Source organism: Rattus norvegicus, chromosome 20, assembly GCF_036323735.1.
Source record: "Rattus norvegicus strain BN/NHsdMcwi chromosome 20, GRCr8, whole genome shotgun sequence".
NCBI classification, from domain to species: Eukaryota; Metazoa; Chordata; class Mammalia; order Rodentia; family Muridae; genus Rattus; species Rattus norvegicus.
In genome coordinates, this window is record NC_086038.1 from 26,631,841 (window position 1) to 26,649,997 (window position 18,157).

An 18,157-nucleotide genomic window follows, 5' to 3' on the forward strand; every position below is an offset into this window, starting at 1 on the left:
TTAAAGTGCTTCAGGACTCTCCAGAAGTTGCCACGCATTTCAGGCACTCCTGGTCCCTAAATGTTAGCCTTCCATTTCCCATAATGGCTCCCTCTCAGATGAGATACCAGCCCCTTCCTGTAAAAATCACTCGATTTTAAGCATCACTCGAGCTTAATGTTCTCTGCAGTAACATAAGCTACTGTGTGTGCAGGTCCTCTTAGCCCTGTATGTTATCGCCAAGGGACTTAACCCATTGCAAACATGATGCCTGTGTTGTTTGCTCCCCATAGTTGATAACAACCTCATTCATGGACCAGAAATCCCATCTCTTCTGCCAGCTTCCACTATTCAGCAAGAGTCCTATAGATATTGTGTGTTGCTATGATAAAACGCCTGACAGAAGCAAGTTAAGGAAGAAAAACATTGGTTTGGATGTCAGCTCAAATGTACAGTCCCGGATCCTGGAAACGTAGGCATTAAAAGCCAAGAAGCTAATTGCATCCATGTATAATCAGGAGGCAGAGACAGTGAATGCTGGCGTTCTCCTTTTTCTACTCAGTCTCAACTCACCCACCATTAAGTTAATTAAGCCTTAGTTAAGCCAGCTGTAGAAACTCTCTCATGTATCCTGAGATTTGTTTCCATAGTGATTCTAAGTCCTATGACATTACAATTTTAAATATCATAGTAGGTAAATATTTATTTTTGGCCTAGCCTTTAACCTCTGAGCCATCTCTCCAGCTCACAGATAAACATCTAATTCCAAACTTGGCATCAAAGTGATGAGATGAAACAGAATCAATGGAGTAGAGAAGTATGGCCAAACCTCACATTCTGGTGATAATGGGTGTGGAAAAAGAGCAAGATCACATGATTAAACCACAGGTCATTTTTGAGAACCTGGAAAGAAAAGCAAAGGCAGAGAAGGAGGGAGGATGGGTGGCAGGAGTGGATTTTAAAATACTTCATTACAAAGGGCTCTGGCTCTGTTTACAAAAACAAAGGATTGCATCAGCCCTGAGCATGTGCAGAGACAGTCTCTCCACTTGGGCAAAATAAGGGTTTCTAATTTCTATTGGAGGAAGAAAGTGCACCCTAGAAAGTGTATTAGGCACTCATGGTAGTTACAAGCCTTTAATACCAACCGTTGGGAAGCAGAGGCAGGCAGATCTCTGAGTTTGAGTTCTATGCCAGCCTGGTCTACAGGGGGAGTTCCAGGGTAGCTGTGGCTACACAGAAAAACCCTGTCTCAAAGGAAAAACAGTGCTGTTATACTCAAGCTCGAATCAAAAAGCCACATGTGATGGTCAAATTCAAAGATATCTTGCCATAAATTAAAATCACCTGAGTAGAAAGCCTCACTTTAGGAATTACTCTGGTTCCTTTAATTGATATAGGTGGGCCCTGCCCATTATGGGCACTGGCATTCCCTAGGCAATAAAACAAAGCTAAGCAAGTAAGAGGAAGCAAGCCAGTAAGCAGCATTTCTGCGTGGTCTGAACGTCAGATCTGGCCCGGAGCTTCTGCCCTGGCTTCCCTTTCTGATGGATTGTGATGTAGAAATGTAAGCTAAATAACTCCTTTCCTCCCCTAAACTGCTGCTGGACAATGTTTATCTAATAGCAGAAACCAAAACTATGAATAAACGGAAACCTGTCCCAGCTGCTTACCAACCCTTTTGTTTAAGTGGCTGTCACTGATTGCTAATCAGTCAACAACAAACTCACACGTCTGAAGCCCTCAGTCCAGAGAAAGCCTCACAATTCTGAACATTGGCTAATCAGCCAATAGCTGCACTTACATGCTTCAAATTCTATTAATTTCCAAACCCCACTTCTACAGCACAATGCTCTGAGATCTACTACTTCCATAAAATGCTGAACAAGGTCAGCAGATTTTTTTGTTAGTGACAACCATGTCCTACAAGTCCCACCTTCTTCTGCCCACAAGCACATATTCAGCTTCCTGTTTTGGAAAGTGAGTAGCAGCCTCTTCCTCTAACAGCAGCAGCTCAGCCTCTAAGTTTGTTGAGGTTAACAATTTGGATCTCTCCATTAAAGCAACCAACAGAAGCTATGACTTAGGAAGACTGCCACTGTTGGCACGAGCTGCTGCTATAGAGGCTGAAAGAGGATTTCTCTGTCTTTTGTTATCCAGAGAATTATTTACCACAGCCCACCTGGTAGATGTTGTGGAACAGGGTTGTCCACAGGTTGTTCAATCAGAGACATTAAGGACATGCTTGTATCTTCAAGTGTTTCCCTAGGGACTTGCAGTTAATCAGTTCATGGAACTCCAATACTTGCAGCCAAGGCTTTGGGTGCAAAGAGACAATTGCATAATCTAGGATTTCTGAACTGTGTTTTCTTGCCTAGTGCTCACCACAATGGTGAGCCATATATATATATCTTTCAGCAAGTTTTAAACACATAACCTCTCTCCTGAATCTCTCCTAAAATTAAAGTTTCAAGACAGCATAAAGTTACGATGACAATGAAAGTTCCTAAATTAAACCAGCAAACACACAAGTCAGAAATGCAGTTTATTTGAGGCCAGGCTCAGAGGATTGCTGTGTCTTGCTCAGTGGCAATGAGTATGTCATCACTGAGAAATAGTAATCCTTGTCTTGGCCACATAATATTTGCTCAAAGTCATCTTAGCTACCTCAGCTACTGTTTTTCAGGATGAAATGTAAAGTGTTGGACCTTACTGAGAATACCCCAGTCTCTGCTCACAAAAATACCAGGCTAAGAAGGAAACTATGAGAGCTAGCAATGAAAACAGCCAAGATGACACACTAAGCCATACTAAGGGCTGACCCGGCTACAAGTTTTACCTTCACATCCTGAATGTGAATAATGTGTGCTTTGTCAAAAATGAACCCAAGTTAGATACAAAATGGCTTCGTTGGCTGCAGAATGTCAATAACCACACAGAGCTCTGAATCTTTCCTCATTACACAGATATTATCCCCAAACCCAAAGATCAAATAATTCTCTAGTCTTAACTTGCAGAAGTTGATATTTGATAATTTTGTGCTTATCTTTATGCATGTTATGTGTGTGTTTCCAAATGTGTGTATAACATAAAAGACTCTATACTGCTAACCCAAAGGATGGTGAAGTAACGTCTGGCTGAGCTGAGTTGTAGTATGTCAGTGTAACCAAACTGTACAAAAAGTGGCACAGAGATCATCATTTAAAAGATGACAGTGTGACATTGGTAGGAGGCCACCTCTGAGAAGTGCATGTTACAAAGGAATGGGGTATTTTATCTCATAGTTTTCTTCCATTGTAATGTTTTTTCCTTAAATATATTTTTCAAAACTTTCTAAATTCTAGAAGAAAATGTGGAGTGCAAGCCAAAGCAGTGGAGAAAATGTAACAGTTCTCAAGGGGATGTACACACAAAACAAAACAGGGAAGACAAAACAAAGGAAGCAAAAACAAAACGAGAAATGGTTTTCAAAAACACATCTTTTTTTTTTTTTTTTTTTTTTTGGTTCTTTTTTTTCGGAGCTGGGGACCGAACCCAGGGCCTTGTGCTTCCTAGGTAAGCGCTCTACCACTGAGCTAAATCCCCAGCCCCAAAAACACATCTTTTAGGGAATGGAAAAGGGCTAACAGTGTGGTTTCTCCTGCCAGACCTCTGGTTAAGTGTGGCTGTCTACAGCAGGATGTCTGTCCTTGATGACTGCTCCCATTCAATGGAACAAAGAGCAAACAAACAAGCTGAAACAGGACTTGGCAGGGGAGGAAAGAAAGCTAAATCTGACATTCTTAAAAAATACCAAAGGCAGCCATAAATCTGGGGGATGGACAGAAATGACAGGCATTCTTGAACGATTCTAAAGTTTCAAGGACTGTCTACACAGCTTTCACCGAGTTTTACATCCTGCCCAACCACAGTCCCGCCATGCCTATCACCAAAGCACAGTTTCCCTGTTTTGTTTACCAATAACCCAATTCAAGTTTACTCCTCTCTGTCTCTACTTCAGAGACAACGTGACTAGCCTCTATCACCTCCACTTTGGCTAATAAACTGGGGGCAAGCATGGTGTATATGTGTGTAGGTGTATATGGAACAAAAGCATGCACCACCACAGCCAAACCCTTATCTCTTTTTTAAAAGATCTATGTTTATTTTATATGTATATATGTCTAGATTATGTTAGGGTTTCCATTGCTGTGAAAAGACACCATGACTGCTGCAACTCTTAGAAAGGACAACATTTAATTGGGGCTGCCTTACAGGTTCTGAAGTTCAGTCCATTATCATGGCACAAGCATGGCAGCATCCAGGCAGGCATGGTGCTGGAAGAACTAAAAGTTCCACATCTTCATTCAAGGGAAGCCAGGAACAGACTGACTTTCAGACAGCTAGATCATCAAGGCCCATCCCCACAGTGACACACCTACTCCAACACACCTTCTAAGAATGCCACTCCCAGAGCCAAGAAAACCAAACCTTAGCATGATTCCAAGTGACATGTTATTTCTCTACCAGTGCAATGAGCCAATTCAAGGCAGATTAGATTATATTAAAGGCAGATTTATTGGGAAGCTGCTCTCTAGTGGGCAAGTTCATTGATCCCAAAGGAGGTCAGGTGAGTTGTCTTGGTTAGAGAAAAGGGGAGGGGAAAGAAATAGAGAGAAAGGGTGAACGGGAGAGAGGAGAGAGAGAGAGAGAGAGAGAGAGAGAGAGAGAGAGAGAGAGAGAGAGCACAAAATGTCTAGATTATCTAAGGAGCCCTGGGCTGGAAAGTTCAGAGTTGGGGATATGCCAGGTAGAAACTGAGGGATGCTGGGAGAACCTGGAGGCCAAGGTTGCTGTGAAATTAGAAATATCCACCTCGGTCTCTCGTCCTAGGTCTGAAATCAAACATCCCAGCCTTTTATTAATTACAAATGAATAGGGGGTGTATCATAATTGTCCATGACTACTTAACTGACATTGTAGTGCAGTTTTGTTTTAGAGAAACCTAACAAAATTGGGATGCTGGTCAAGTCCTTGGAGAGTTGGCTGTTTGATTGCTGTCCAGGATCTGTGGAGCCATCTGCTGCTAGGAAAGTACAGACTCAGTGGAAGCTTCTGTGAGGGTAACAGGAGCATCTATGGGTAGCTTCTCTGGAACTGTTCTAGATACCGATTTTGAGTAAACACCTGGATTTGGCAAGATGCTGAAACACATATACATATTGAAGGCAGAAAATAAAGTTAAGGTTAGGGAGAGAAATTTTTTTTAGGTGTACATTTGAAACTCCTAAGCCCATGGTCATGGTAGTTGGAGCAGGGGCGGGGGTCCCAGGACAAAGGAAAAGGAACTAGACTACGGTGTTATACAATCTGCCCCTCCACATCAAAACAACTTGGAGATCACACCCATCAGAGTAGCAAATGTCAAAACACTCAAGCTCAAGCAACAGAACACGCTGGCCAGAATGTGGAACAAAGGAAACTCTCTTCCACTGCTGAAGGGAGTGCAAACTTGTACAACCACTTGGAAAATCAATTTGGTGGTTTCTCAAAGAACTGAGAATAATTCTACCTCAAGACCCAGCAATGCCACCACTCCTAGATATATACCCAAAGATGTCCCACCATACCACAAGAACACTTCCTTCACTGTGTTCATAGCCATGTTAGTTTTCATAGCCAGAAACTGAAAAACAACCCAGGTGTCCCTCATCTGAAAAATAGGTAAAGAAAATGGAGTTTGTTTTTACATAATGGAATTCTGATCAGCAATTAAAAACAAGGGCATCATGAAATTTGCAACTAAGTGGATGGAACTAGAAAAATATCATCCTGAGTGAGGTAATCCAGACCCAAATGGACATGTATGGTATGTACTCATTTGTAAGTGGACATTAGCCATAAATACAGGATACCCATGCTACAACCATAGGCCCAAAGTAAGTTAAATAACAAGGAAGATGACTGAATCTCATCAGAAGGGGAAATATGTCAGTCATCAGATGTGCCAAAGACCTGACTGAGGTGGGAGAGACTCAGGAAATCTGTGGCTCTAGCTGAGACTCCTAGCAGTGGGGGAGATAGAGCCTGAAGTAGCCACGTTTTGTAGCCACACAGGCCTCCCAGTGGAGGGATATGAATACCAACGCACCCATGAATAAAGACGGAATAGACTGAGGGATGGCCAATGGCCGGCCCGACTTGAGACCCTTCCCATCGACACCACCAATCCTTGACACTTTCAATGAGTAATATTGTTATGCTTACACACAGGAGTCTAGCATAACTGTTGTCTGCGAGACCCTACCCAGCAGCCAGTGGAAACAGATGCAGAGACCCATAGCTAAACATTAGACAGTGCTCCAGGAGTCTTGTGGAAGAGTTGGGGGAAGGATTGAGGAAGCCAAGGGGATAGGGACTCCACAGGAAAACCAACAGAGCCAACTATTGGAGAGGACCCAGAGCCTGAACCACTAGCCAAAGAGCATATATGGGATGGATCTAGGGCCTGCTTCCCCCCAACCCTCACCAAGGTACAGCTTGGAATTGATGACGGCCCTCCAACAATTGAAGTGGAGGCTGTCCCTGATTCTGTTCCCTGACCGTGTATCCTGTTCCCCTAGCTGGGCTGTCTTGTCTGCCCTCAATGGAAGAAGATGTGTCTAGTCCTGAAGTGACTTCATATGTCAGGGTAGGTTGGTATGGGGGTGGGGGTGGTGGGAGGGCTCGCCCTTCTCAGAGGAGAAGGGGATAGGAGGACGGGGAAGGGGCTTATGATGGGGAGGACTGAGAGGAAAGGGGGCTTCAATTGGGATGTAAAGTGAATAAATGAATTAATAGAAAAAACAACATAATAAAAGGTTAAATGTATGTTATAGTTCCAGAACTAAAAGTTTCACAAGTTGGGAGAGAGAAACAGCCATAAAGGATAACTATGTTTATTTTTTTTATATAAAAGCAACAATTCAAAAACTTTTTCTGTTCTTGTGCAAGATCACACTCCGTGAGTGTTGGCCATGGCAGCATCATCTACAAAGCCAAGGACAGGGACCACAACATCTCCTTCCACAGAGTGGAGACTGCTGCTCACCTCTTTTCTGCTAACGTACTTGTGCAGCATGCTGTAGAACTGGTTCTTGGAATTGAATGTATACAATGCTGAGATTTGCTGCCAGTCTTTTCTGCTTGGGGTGTTGCATTCCTTCGGCTTTGAGCACTCAAAGAAACTTCTAATATTCTCTCTTGCCAACTGGGTCGCGTGTTCTGCAGCTTGACTTTGAAGGATCTGCTTCTCCTTTTCCAAGTAGATTTCCCAGAATTTTAACTGCAGATAACTAACCGGAGAGAAGCATCGGGACACACACTTAAAAACCAGAAGTAAGAAGATGACGGCAGCTATCAGAACCCAACCGAGCACCTACAGGAAACAAAACAGGATGGCAACTTAGTAACTTCTGACATTAGAGACATGTAAAAGTCTGAGACAGAGTATTTACTAAATCATTTACAAGCTTAGATAGTGAACCAGTCTTCTCTCAAGCCCTTTAGAATAAGAACTGTTAGTAGCAATCAACAACCCTAATGCTGTACAACAATCCTAATGCTGTCTTAGAAAGTCAACAATAGTCCCAAGTATGCAGAAAGGAGTTCACGTATCACTCCCCTGTAGCTGAAAACATGGGGTTTCTGCTGATCCAGAGAAAGGGTCACTCATTATAAAGAGCCGACCCCACCCCACCTCCCGGCTTCCTAAACCCATAGATGGTGTGGGTGGTGGATTTGGGACTAAGACGATTCTAATGTAATAATCCTTCTCGTTTTCCCAGGATGTACAAATGCACCTGGCCTGTGGCTTTGCTACACAGTGGAAGAGAAGAATAATATAAAAGGTACTTCTGGCTCCTACAGAAGGGACAAGTACTTCTCCCTTGCCCTATTTAAATACTCAGTCCCTGGTCTAGAGAAAAGTCACTGACTTCTTCGTTGCCCCTCTGAGCCTCCCTATCTCCCTCAGAGCTTGACCTGAGACTGGGCCTTGAGCTGACTCAGGATCTCCTGCATCTCCGCCTCCTGCTTGTTGCAGGGAACCTGAGGTAGCTTGGCAATGCAGCTGTGGTTGCGGTCCTTGCACAAATATGACGCCAAGCGTGTGCTCCCGCTGACAGCACATTGATAGAAGGAGCCCCCAAGTAGCGCCACGGCCACCCAGGTGAGGGGAGCGAGCGCTGCGACCGCGCTGACCTGCGCGCATACGAGTGTGCTGCGCAACCCCGAACTGGATCGCGTGCTTGCACTCCGGGAGCAGCAGCCGGTGAGCAGACGCCATGTGCGCGCGCTCAGCGCATAGCCCAGGAGGAAAAGCGCTAAAGCAGGCACCAGCAGGAACACCAGGCCGTAGGTCAGGTTCAAGGTGGCAGTGCAGGGACACTGGAACACCACTGTGGAGAAGATCTTCTCCCCACCAGCCGTCAGCAGGGTCACCAGGCCATAGCCCAGGGCACTGCGGTGCTTGATCTGCAGGTCCAGCACCGCCTTGAACTTCTCCATGAGTTCTTCTCACCCTAGGCACCCTGCGGGCTCTGCTCTGGTTCTCAGGAAGGTTGAATGAATGGTGTACGGAACTTATCTCCCCTGCTTTGAAGCGACTTTTAAAAAGGGAAGAAAGCTTCTTAGCCCTTTCAGGTTTCGCTTTCTTTTTTTTTAATCACACCACCGCAAAAAAAAAGTCCCTACGATCTTTGACCTCCCAAGACCCATGCCACACCCCAAGGTTGTAGGGAACAGAAAAAGTCCTAAGTGCAGACTGAGAGACCAATTGGTCCACGTAAATTCGCAGGAACCAGGTCAGGGTCAAAAGTAAAGCTGTCCTTGAGAGTTCGAGTATGAGTGTTTATAAACAGTTGATCAGTGAATGCAAAACTAGCAATTGTAGCCTTCTGGAATTTATAGGCTGTGACTTCTGGCTTACCGAGATGGCTTCCCATTCTAACCTCCCTTCTCCGTGCTGTACCGAATATACAAGTTAAGGGGAGACCTACCTGATCCCAGCTTCATTGTGTCTTTATGCCTGTCCTTTTTTTCATTTCCTCTCAGCCCCTAGCCAACCTTCTAGGATCTAAGCTGCAAAGGACAGAGCAGAAGGCTGAGGTCCCAGTCACATTGCTCACTCCCTCAGTTCTTGAATGCTTCCAAGAAAACTCTTGATCTATTGCTTTGCTTTCCTCCAACCCAAAGTGACCTCATACAAGTAGACAGTTGACCAAGCTCAAAAACCTTCCGAATTACCCCTATTGCAGCAGCCCTAATTCCTAAGCCAACCCCCAATTGCAAAAACCACAACATTTACAGGAAACAGAAACACTTCGTTATTCTTTCATAAGCTAAACCACAGTAAAACTGAGAGTGATGCCAAGGTGGCACATGCCTTTAATCCTAGTTTAGCACTGGGGAAGCAGAGACAGGTGGATCTCTGTGAGGGGAAGCAGAGGCAGGTGGATTTCTGTGAGTTCAAAGCTAGTCTGGTCTATATCTGTAATTCCAGGGCAGCCAAAACCATACAGTGAGACCAACCCAGTCCCAAAACAAAACAAACAACGGCAGCAGAAACCAAACCAGAATGCCAGTGAAACCAGTTTTTAGGCTGAAGCTACATCTACCGTGCCTCCTGTTTTCATCCTTCTCCTGGAAGTTCTTCTGAGACAAACTCTAAGCAAGGCTGTGACACTGAACTCTACTATTTCACAGCTCCCAAATGAAATGAAGAACGCCAGAAAGAGCCCTAGGTGAACTCAGGCATTCTGTAAATTGAGCAGCTGATGAAAAAAACTGCATTTGGTGTGTGTACATGACAGAAAGAGTGATCACTTTGACAGGTTACAACTTACCCTCCTTATCCCTGAGAATATACAACAGTTAACTTCATTGTGTGTTATTTATGGATCTACCTGTGTTCACAGTGTTAGTCCAAGGAACATGCACAGGCACTTGATGACCATGTACTACTCGAAATAATTCATATGGTCCTTAGTCCAACACAAGGAGGACATCTACACAGAGCTTCAATGGATAGTTTGTGGAGCTGGGAAGCCATGCAACTGGAGGAACCAGCCCAGATCAAAAGAGGTCAAGGCATGTCTAACCTCAAAAATCTCATTTGAGACCAGCAGGAGAAGGACTGTGCCCCATCCCCACCCCCACCCCAGCCTTCCACCCTACACCTCTGCCACCCTTGAAGTGGCCACATAGCCTGGTGACCAGGTTAAATGTCCTCTTTCCTTATAAGGCCATGTCCAGCAAGCACCTAGAAATCCTCTTCATGCAAATAAGGCATTTCTAGCACCCTGACCCTAGACAATAATGTACACTCACCCAGGAAAGCCTCTACCCCACTCCCCAAAGATTTAAATAGCCTTTGTTACCCCGAATTAAACAAGCTGTCTCCCTGAAACTGTTTTCCTAAAAGGCTGTTTCTTACATACTCACTGCTGACTGAGATCCTGTATTGCACCCACCCCGGCTAAGCATCATTTCCTCCAGTATAGCCTGGACAGCAGACACTGCTGGAGTGGCAGATAGTTCACAGTAAATTATCTTCTCATCCATTAGGCTGGCTTTGTTTCATGTGATAAATATAAATAGCTTATACTAAAGAGAAAATATTTGAGATGGGTCAAGAAACATTTATCCCTTTCTTAGTCCAACTTGCCTTCCTAGCTACACACACCAGTGACTACCTATTGCCTAGCACAAAAGCTCAATGGTGAAAGCCGCTCTTTCCATGTATGGTTAGAAGACAACCCCAGATCAGGATTTTCATTGTCTTGTATCTTCCAAAACATTTTCCTTCCCATGTGTCTTGGCTAATTTTCTTTTCATTGCTAGATCCCTCTCCTGTTTTCTTCCTCATCCATGATTTTCATGTTCCATCAAGAAAGAACCTCACTGTGTTTGAAACTTTTGGGCAGGTGACTTTATTCAAGTTTTCCATAACTAAAACCTAACAAAAGTACAGTTTTCTAGTCTCTTAAGTAAGGTCTATTTAGTCATAAGTTTTTGCCACCCTAGTTCTAACCAAGCAACTCTATGTAATTAGAAAGGGCTTCTGAAGTTAGACGATATACCCATCCCAACCAATTCAATTATGTGTGTGTATATGTGTGCTTAATAGGTTGGTTTACAGAATCAGAGACTGATTGGTGCCACAGTGCCCATCTGCAGAGTGGAGAGGTGGAAAAACCAGGAGCTACTCAGTCAGAGAAGTCTAAAAGACCAATAATGTAGCCTAGCCTGAGGCCAAAGGCCTAGAAGCTCCCACTACCTACAAAGAGACGTTGGTGCAAGACTGTCCAAAAGTGAAGAGTGTAGGATCTGGCGTGTCCACAGTCTGTGAGTGTTGCAGCTCTGGGGGAAAATGTTTCCCCAGTGCGAGTGCTATAGCTCTGAAGGAAAGGTATCCATCCCAGCAGGCAGAAGCCAAGCAATACCACAAAATCACACCTCACAACAAACCTCACCCAAGAGATCGGGAGGGGAAAACCCAGGACTGTGGTCATCTATGCTCAGGAAAGGAACAGCAGAGAACTGAAGGGGAGGCAGGTTTTATTTAGGGTTTCTTGTGGGAGGAGTTTTTCAGGGTGGAGATTCCCATTGGTGAGATTTCAAGCCAAACCCAGGAATTTTGAGTTCAGGAATTCATGGAGTTTTGTGCTTAGGAATTGGTGGAGTTTCGTGCTCAAGTATTGAGGGGTTTGCGTGCCCAAGGATTGGTGATGTTTTGTGCTCAGGGATTGGTGGGGTTTCAAACCTGAAAGTAGGCTTGGAACTGTTACCATATACAGGCTGTAGCAGCAGCAATAATGCACCACCCAAAGGGTGCTGAGGGTGCAAACTTGCTAAGTTTCCTCTTCTTGCACTTTTTCATTTCATCCTATTGGATGGGGCTGCTATGCTTGGGGAATATTTTCCCATTCAGTTCACTTACTTACTTGCCTATCTTCACCAGAAACAGTCTCACAGATGTGCCCAAAATTACCCCATACTAAGGCACCTCTCAACCCAGCCATCTTGACAATTATCTGTGACAATTACCTCCATGATCACCATCATAGAAAGAGTTCTGGATGGTCTCCCAGCATAGCCTGTGGTCCAACGTACCACAGGAGCACAAGGACAGGCAATCCTGAGGAAGAAAAATTATCTCGGATGCTTGTTACATGTCCCAGTTTCTGTTTCACCCATTTCCTCCCCTAGACAACAAGATTCGAACTGATCACAGTGTGGTGCTCACAGCTCAGAATCTTCATGTGTGTGTGGTCACTCCAATATCATGTCACATTTTCATGGGGCTGAAAGATCCCCGAAGGGAGACCCTTACTCAAATCTCGTGAGGTCTCAGACCCCAGACACATGAGAGACCATCTTGATGCAATACGCAAAGGCGAGGTTTATTACAGAGATCTCCGGGCCAATACATATCCCACGCAGGAGACAGAGATATCAACCCTGAGTGGCTGGGAGAGGGCTTTTTAAAGGAAGAAGTCACAAGCCCCAGGAGATGAGGGGATGTCAAAAGGAAATACCAAAAATGTCACAAGGAGAAACTCTCAAAGTCACAGGATTGTTCTTAAGACTCTAAGGTTTAAATCAGGGGAAAGGTCAAGACCTCATTCTTCTGAGAACAGATTTTGATTCCTGTCCTTTAGGGTAATTTTTGTCAGAGTTGACGAGGCATCTGCATCTGAAACACATCTGGTTAGGCTTTGGCCCGGTTTCTTGGAATACTATCTGCAGGACACAATGGCTGGAACATTATCTGTAGGGCACAATGGGGGCTTGAACAAACATCACAGGGGCAGAACAGAACCCGTTACTCATTTACTCATGTCTGGTGACATGCGGAGAATCAGTGAGTCTGTACCAGTCCTCCTGCATTTTTAACCATCTGTCTTCCTGAGTCAGATCCTGTTGCTGAGTTTTGAGCTAGTTTAAAACTCTCTCGGGACTCCATTTGGTTGACAGACCTATTGAGAGAGGGGGTTTTAAATTAGTTAGAAATAAATTAGCTCAAAACTCAGCAACAGGGTCTGACTCAGGAAGATAGATTGTTAAAAATACAGGAGAACTGGTACAGACTCATTGACAATTTGCTTATCGTGAGTAAATGAGTAATGGATTCTGTTCTGCCCCTATGATGTTTGTTTAATTCCCATTTTGCCCTCCATCCATTGCGTCCTGCAGAGAGCATTCTGGCAGATGCAGATGCAGATGCTTCATCAACTCTGACAAACATTTACCTTAACAGGATGAGAGTTAACAATGAGGACCTGAGGACCCGACCCTTCTCCCATTTAGTAGCTCTGTTCCAGGAACCAGGGGGCTATAAAACCTTTTGGCGCCCCCTTATCTCCTGGAGCCATAAAACAATCGGACAATCCTGAAACTTGTGGTGTCTTTGACATTTCCCTTTGACATCCCCCATCTCCTGGGGCTCACAGCCTCTTCCTTTAAAATGCCCTTCTCCCAGCCACTCTGGGTTGACACCACTGTCTCCTGCGTGAGATACGTGTTGATCCAGAGATCTCTGTAATAAACCTCACCTTTTGCATATTACATTCAAGATCGGTCTCTCGTGTGTCTGGGGTCCGAGACTTCTCAATACTTGAGGGAGGGTCTCCCTACAGAGATCTTTCACTATAAACTGGTAATTGTAGATCTGTTCACTGCAAAAAGTATACAGTAAAGACAGTCATGACATCCACAGGAAGTACTCCATCCTAAAAGGAGAAAAAGGAAGCCTGTATAAATATGGACTGCCCTGAGCATTCTGAGATGATTCTTGAGAGTACAAACATTCCTTGATTCTGTGTCTTCCAGTTTCTTGAGGGTCTTACATAATAAGGCATAGGCACTTAGAGCTGCTAAGCGATTTTCTTGGTCTGTATTTTATTTTGTAATGCTAAAAGAACATATGCCAACTTGAGTTTGTGACTTTGTAATTTTAAATCCCTCCTAAAATTTAATAAGTATCCTGATTCTAGCCAAGGATGCTTGCTAAGGTTTGCCTTTGGTTTTGGAAAGTTGTTTCGCAGATTCATTAGATTTGATTTTGGACCCATATCACCCCCATTCACCACCACTGCCATTACAGGTAAAACTTGAGCCTACACGATCTAGGATTCTCACTTGGAAAAACCACACCTAATTTTATCTTTGCCCTGACTGTTGTTCTAGTAGAATACTTCACTACTGTCAATCCTGGTGCCTTGTTTATTGAGCAACATTTCCAACAGGTCTAGAGGCACATTTTACATTTCACCGTATCCTCAGTTACTTTAATGGGATTTGTCTTTCAGTGATTTATTAATGTCCGTCTTTCTGTTTGGGGTCTATAAAGTCTATAAAAATTTGTAATTTTGCAAAGCTCCAATTTCTGAAATAGCTCTGTTCCTTTCTTGTTTACAAAGTAGCCAATTCTCTGTGAGCTTTTGTTACCTTGTCAAATCCTAGTCCATAGCAACAAATACACACCAGGAATGCTCTATTTCCCTCCACCACCCAGAGTCACCTTTTTCTTAGTTACATAATGTTTTGCTCCATTTCATAATGAAAGTTAGTTTTACTAATCACCCCATAACATGATTGTAAACTCTCTAACCTCTCTGATCAATGTCTATGCTGCCCGTCATTGGCTGCCAAAAGCATGCTGAATATTATAATATTTCTATTAGGGAAGTGCTCTGCTCAGGCAGCAACAGCTGGACAGAAACAATCACAGGTTTCAGCTAACTACAGGAGAAAGGAGAGATATGGTCCACACTTGTGACTCCATGGCATGTGTAAGAACAGTGTTTCAGCAGCACCTTCCATGGCCTTTTCTAAGTCTCTCACATTTGTGTCATTTTTTTTCCCATCTCCATCTTGGTTTCCTTATTACAGGTGATAGACCTGTAGCTAGGTTTGTAGTAGTTAATTTGATGTTTGCTATTTTCTGTTTATCTCTACAACTAGATTATAACTCCATAAGGACAAAGATCGGGCTTGACTTAATTTGTTAAGTCAACATCAATTATAATAGCAGCTAGAATATTGTAGATAGTTAGTAAATGTCTGTGGGAATAATTAGTGGACAAAAGACAAAAGACAGACTTAGAGTTTCTCTTCTGTTTTTGCAGTCAGAACCATGCCTGTTTTGTTGTTGTTGTTGTTGTTGTTGTTGTTGTTGTTGTTATTGTTTTGTTTTGTTTTTTTCAGCTCACAACTCAGACCTCTTCGTGAGGTCAGGCCTGTTTGGGCATACCACTTATGTCAGAGCTGAAGACATCTTGAAATGTCAACCTTGTTACAAACAGTACACAGCCCATCCACAGAAGAACAGGGCAGCATTCAGAAGACAGAGCCCTGGGGAAGGTTCCAGGTGCAGGTGAATAACTACCTGGATACACTCTCCCACTCATCTTTATCAGTCACCAGTGTGGGTTGCTGAAGCTTGAGACATGGGCAGAACCAGGAGTCTCCCAGGACTTCCTCCTGTGAGCCTGCAGGCTTCTGCTCTGTTTACTCAGCCCAGGTGTCTTCCCTGTTGGGGCCCATGTTTTTCTACCACCCATCCCACACTAGCACCAGCTCTGGTGGGCCAAATGGCATCAAAACCATTTTTGTCTCAATCAACAAAGCTTCTCAATTTCCCAATCTCCATCTCACACTGCCACTGGCTACTCTCTGAGCCTGACAAGAGCCACCCTCTTGCAACTCTCTTGCTGCAGGCTCTGATCACAGTCCCAGCATCCGCCCCCTGTGGTTACAGTCACAATTCCCAGTAACCCGTTAAAAATCAAAATTCAATAAGCTTGTGATTTAGCAATCAGATTTATATCTTAAATTCTCATTCTACAAAACATTTGCACAATAAACTCGCGACCACTTGATAATAAAAACCGCCCATCTAGATAAGATGAATTAACCTATTAGAAATCCACCCCTTATGAAATATTCATAACAACCGGTTGCCCTTGAAGGCCACACAGATCTGGGTTGTACTTCTCCTCCTTCATCTTGGTTTTCCTCTCTCCTCTCTCTCCTCTTTCTCCTCCCTTCATAGTTCTGTGCCCGCCTTACTCTCTCACTGCCCAATCACAGTCCTTGCCTTATCTTGTGCCTGCCCTCACCTGCATAAAGACAACAGTCTATATTACGTGTAATACAATTATCTAGAGAGGAATATTCATTTTTACTCGAGCTGTTAGAAATGACCAAAGAGCAATAACTAATTTTTTGTACTTTGTTTTTAGAACCATTTTAAAGGTTTTACTTCCTTTTCGGGGAGCAGTGAACCTAGACGGAAGAGGTTTTATTCACAGCTAAACTCTAAGTCAGATAGCGTGGGGAGTCTACTTCTGCAGTGCCACATACCTGCAGCACTTCCCTTATTAAACTAATCCAAAGTTGGCAACAATGACTCTCTTCTGTCTTTCTTCCCAGCTCCTGGACTGTTGATCCCAGGCTCTCTGCCTCCTCTTACCATTAATACTGTTACCCACCAAAGCTCAATCCTTACCTGATTAATTTCTTCTAACTGCACTACTAACTACGCCAACTTGGCAAGCAAGTGAATCTTCCTGTAGCTCTCTCTGTTCTCTCATGTATAAAATGAAACAGCATCTGCCTTGCCATTGGGTCGCGGAGACTAACTGAATTGATATATGTAACATACTTGCAATAGTTCCAGCAATAGTAAATGTTCAAGCAACCTGCACCTTATCAATGCTCTTCTACCACGGCTTAGACTATGTGTCAACATGCCCAGAGTCCTCTTCTCTTCCCCTTCCAAATTCTGCACAAACATTTCCAGTTGCTTAATAGATATTTTTACTTACACATCCAGCAGTTACCCACACCTTCAATAGTGCTCATATTGCCCTTTAACTTATTTCTTTTCTTAGATTTTTCTTTTGTTTGGTTATATTTTCAGACAGTTTCTCTGTGTAGCTTTGGCCATCCTGGAACTTGCTCTGTAGACCAGTCCGGTCTCAAACTCACAGAGATCCACCTGCCTCTGCCTCCTGTGTGCTGAGATTAAAGGGAGGAGCCACCACCACCCAGCTCATTTTTATTAGAATTTTAATATTAACGATACTAGGTTTTCAATTTATAAAAATTGAGTTGCTGGCAGGCATGTCTCAACTTTCTATGCAGTTTACCACTTTTCAGGTTTGATATTTCCTCTTCACGTATGAAGCAGACCCTCTTCTAAAAGTGGCACTGTGAGGAGGTGTGGCCTTATTGGGGTAGGTGTGGCCTTGTTGGAGGAAGTGTGTCACTGTGGGGGTGGGCTTTGAGGTCTCTTTATATGCTCAAGCTGTTCTCAATGTAACACACAACCTCTCCTTGCTACCTGTGGGTCAAGATGTAGGTCAAGATGTAGCTACCTCTCCAGCGCCATGTCTGCCTGCATGCCACCATGCTCCCTGCCACGGTGGTCATGGACTATACCTCTGAACTCTAAGCCAGCCTTAATTAAATGTTCTCTCTCATAAGAGTTGCCATGATCATGGTGTCTCTTCACAACAATAAAAACCCTAAGACAACTAGAATACGCTCACCTTATTATTGAGTATGTGTGACACTTTGGTAAGAACACATGTTTGGCAGAAAACCTGAACACAAATGTTTATAATTCCTTCAGCCATAACTCTCCAAATAACCCAACTGTTCTTCAGTAAACAGACTAATAATATACACTCAGACAATGGAATATTATTTAACTCTAAAAAATGCTGTCAGTATAGAAAAGGCATAAGCTGGGCAGTGGGGTGCACACACCTTTAATCCCAGCACTTGGGAGGCAGAGGCAGGCAGATCGCTGAGTCAAAGGTCAGCCCAATTTACAGAGAGAGTGCCAGGACAGCCAGGGCTACACAGAGAAACCCTGTCTTGAAACCTACCTGACCATCTATCCCCAGCCCCCACCCCCAAAAGATATAAAAGACTTGATGAAACTTGAAGCACTTAAGTGAAAGAAGCTGACCTTCTAGGTTACTCACTGTGTGGTACAGTTCTGTGACCTGGAAAAAGCAAAACTCTGCAGACAGTGACGTGAAAAGTGGTTAGTGGGGATTAACAGGAGAATGAGTGCAGAAAGACCCAGAAATCTTTTCAGGGTAAGAGAGGTTGGACCTGGAACTTAGTGAGAGAGTGGGTGTTT

At 43.8% G+C, this 18,157-nt stretch overlaps 1 protein-coding gene across 2 annotated transcripts; it reads right to left on the reverse strand.

The window, feature by feature from the left end:
• Positions 1–6,880: 6,880 nt before the first annotated feature.
• Calhm6 (calcium homeostasis modulator family member 6) lies at positions 6,881–8,626 on the reverse strand. 2 transcript variants are annotated; one of them, XM_008772880.3, is made up of 2 exons: positions 8,200–8,626; positions 6,881–7,375 (listed from the first exon to the last, which is right to left on the reverse strand). In XM_008772880.3, exons 1-2 carry the CDS (start codon positions 8,503–8,505, stop codon positions 6,953–6,955), a joined length of 729 nt encoding a protein of 242 aa, XP_008771102.1. In that variant the 5' UTR covers positions 8,506–8,626; the 3' UTR covers positions 6,881–6,952. The 2 variants fall into 2 exon arrangements, with proteins under 2 accessions (XP_008771102.1, NP_001020147.1); NM_001024976.1 differs by having other exon boundaries at positions 7,981–8,551.
• Between the last annotated feature and the right edge of the window lie 9,531 nt (positions 8,627–18,157).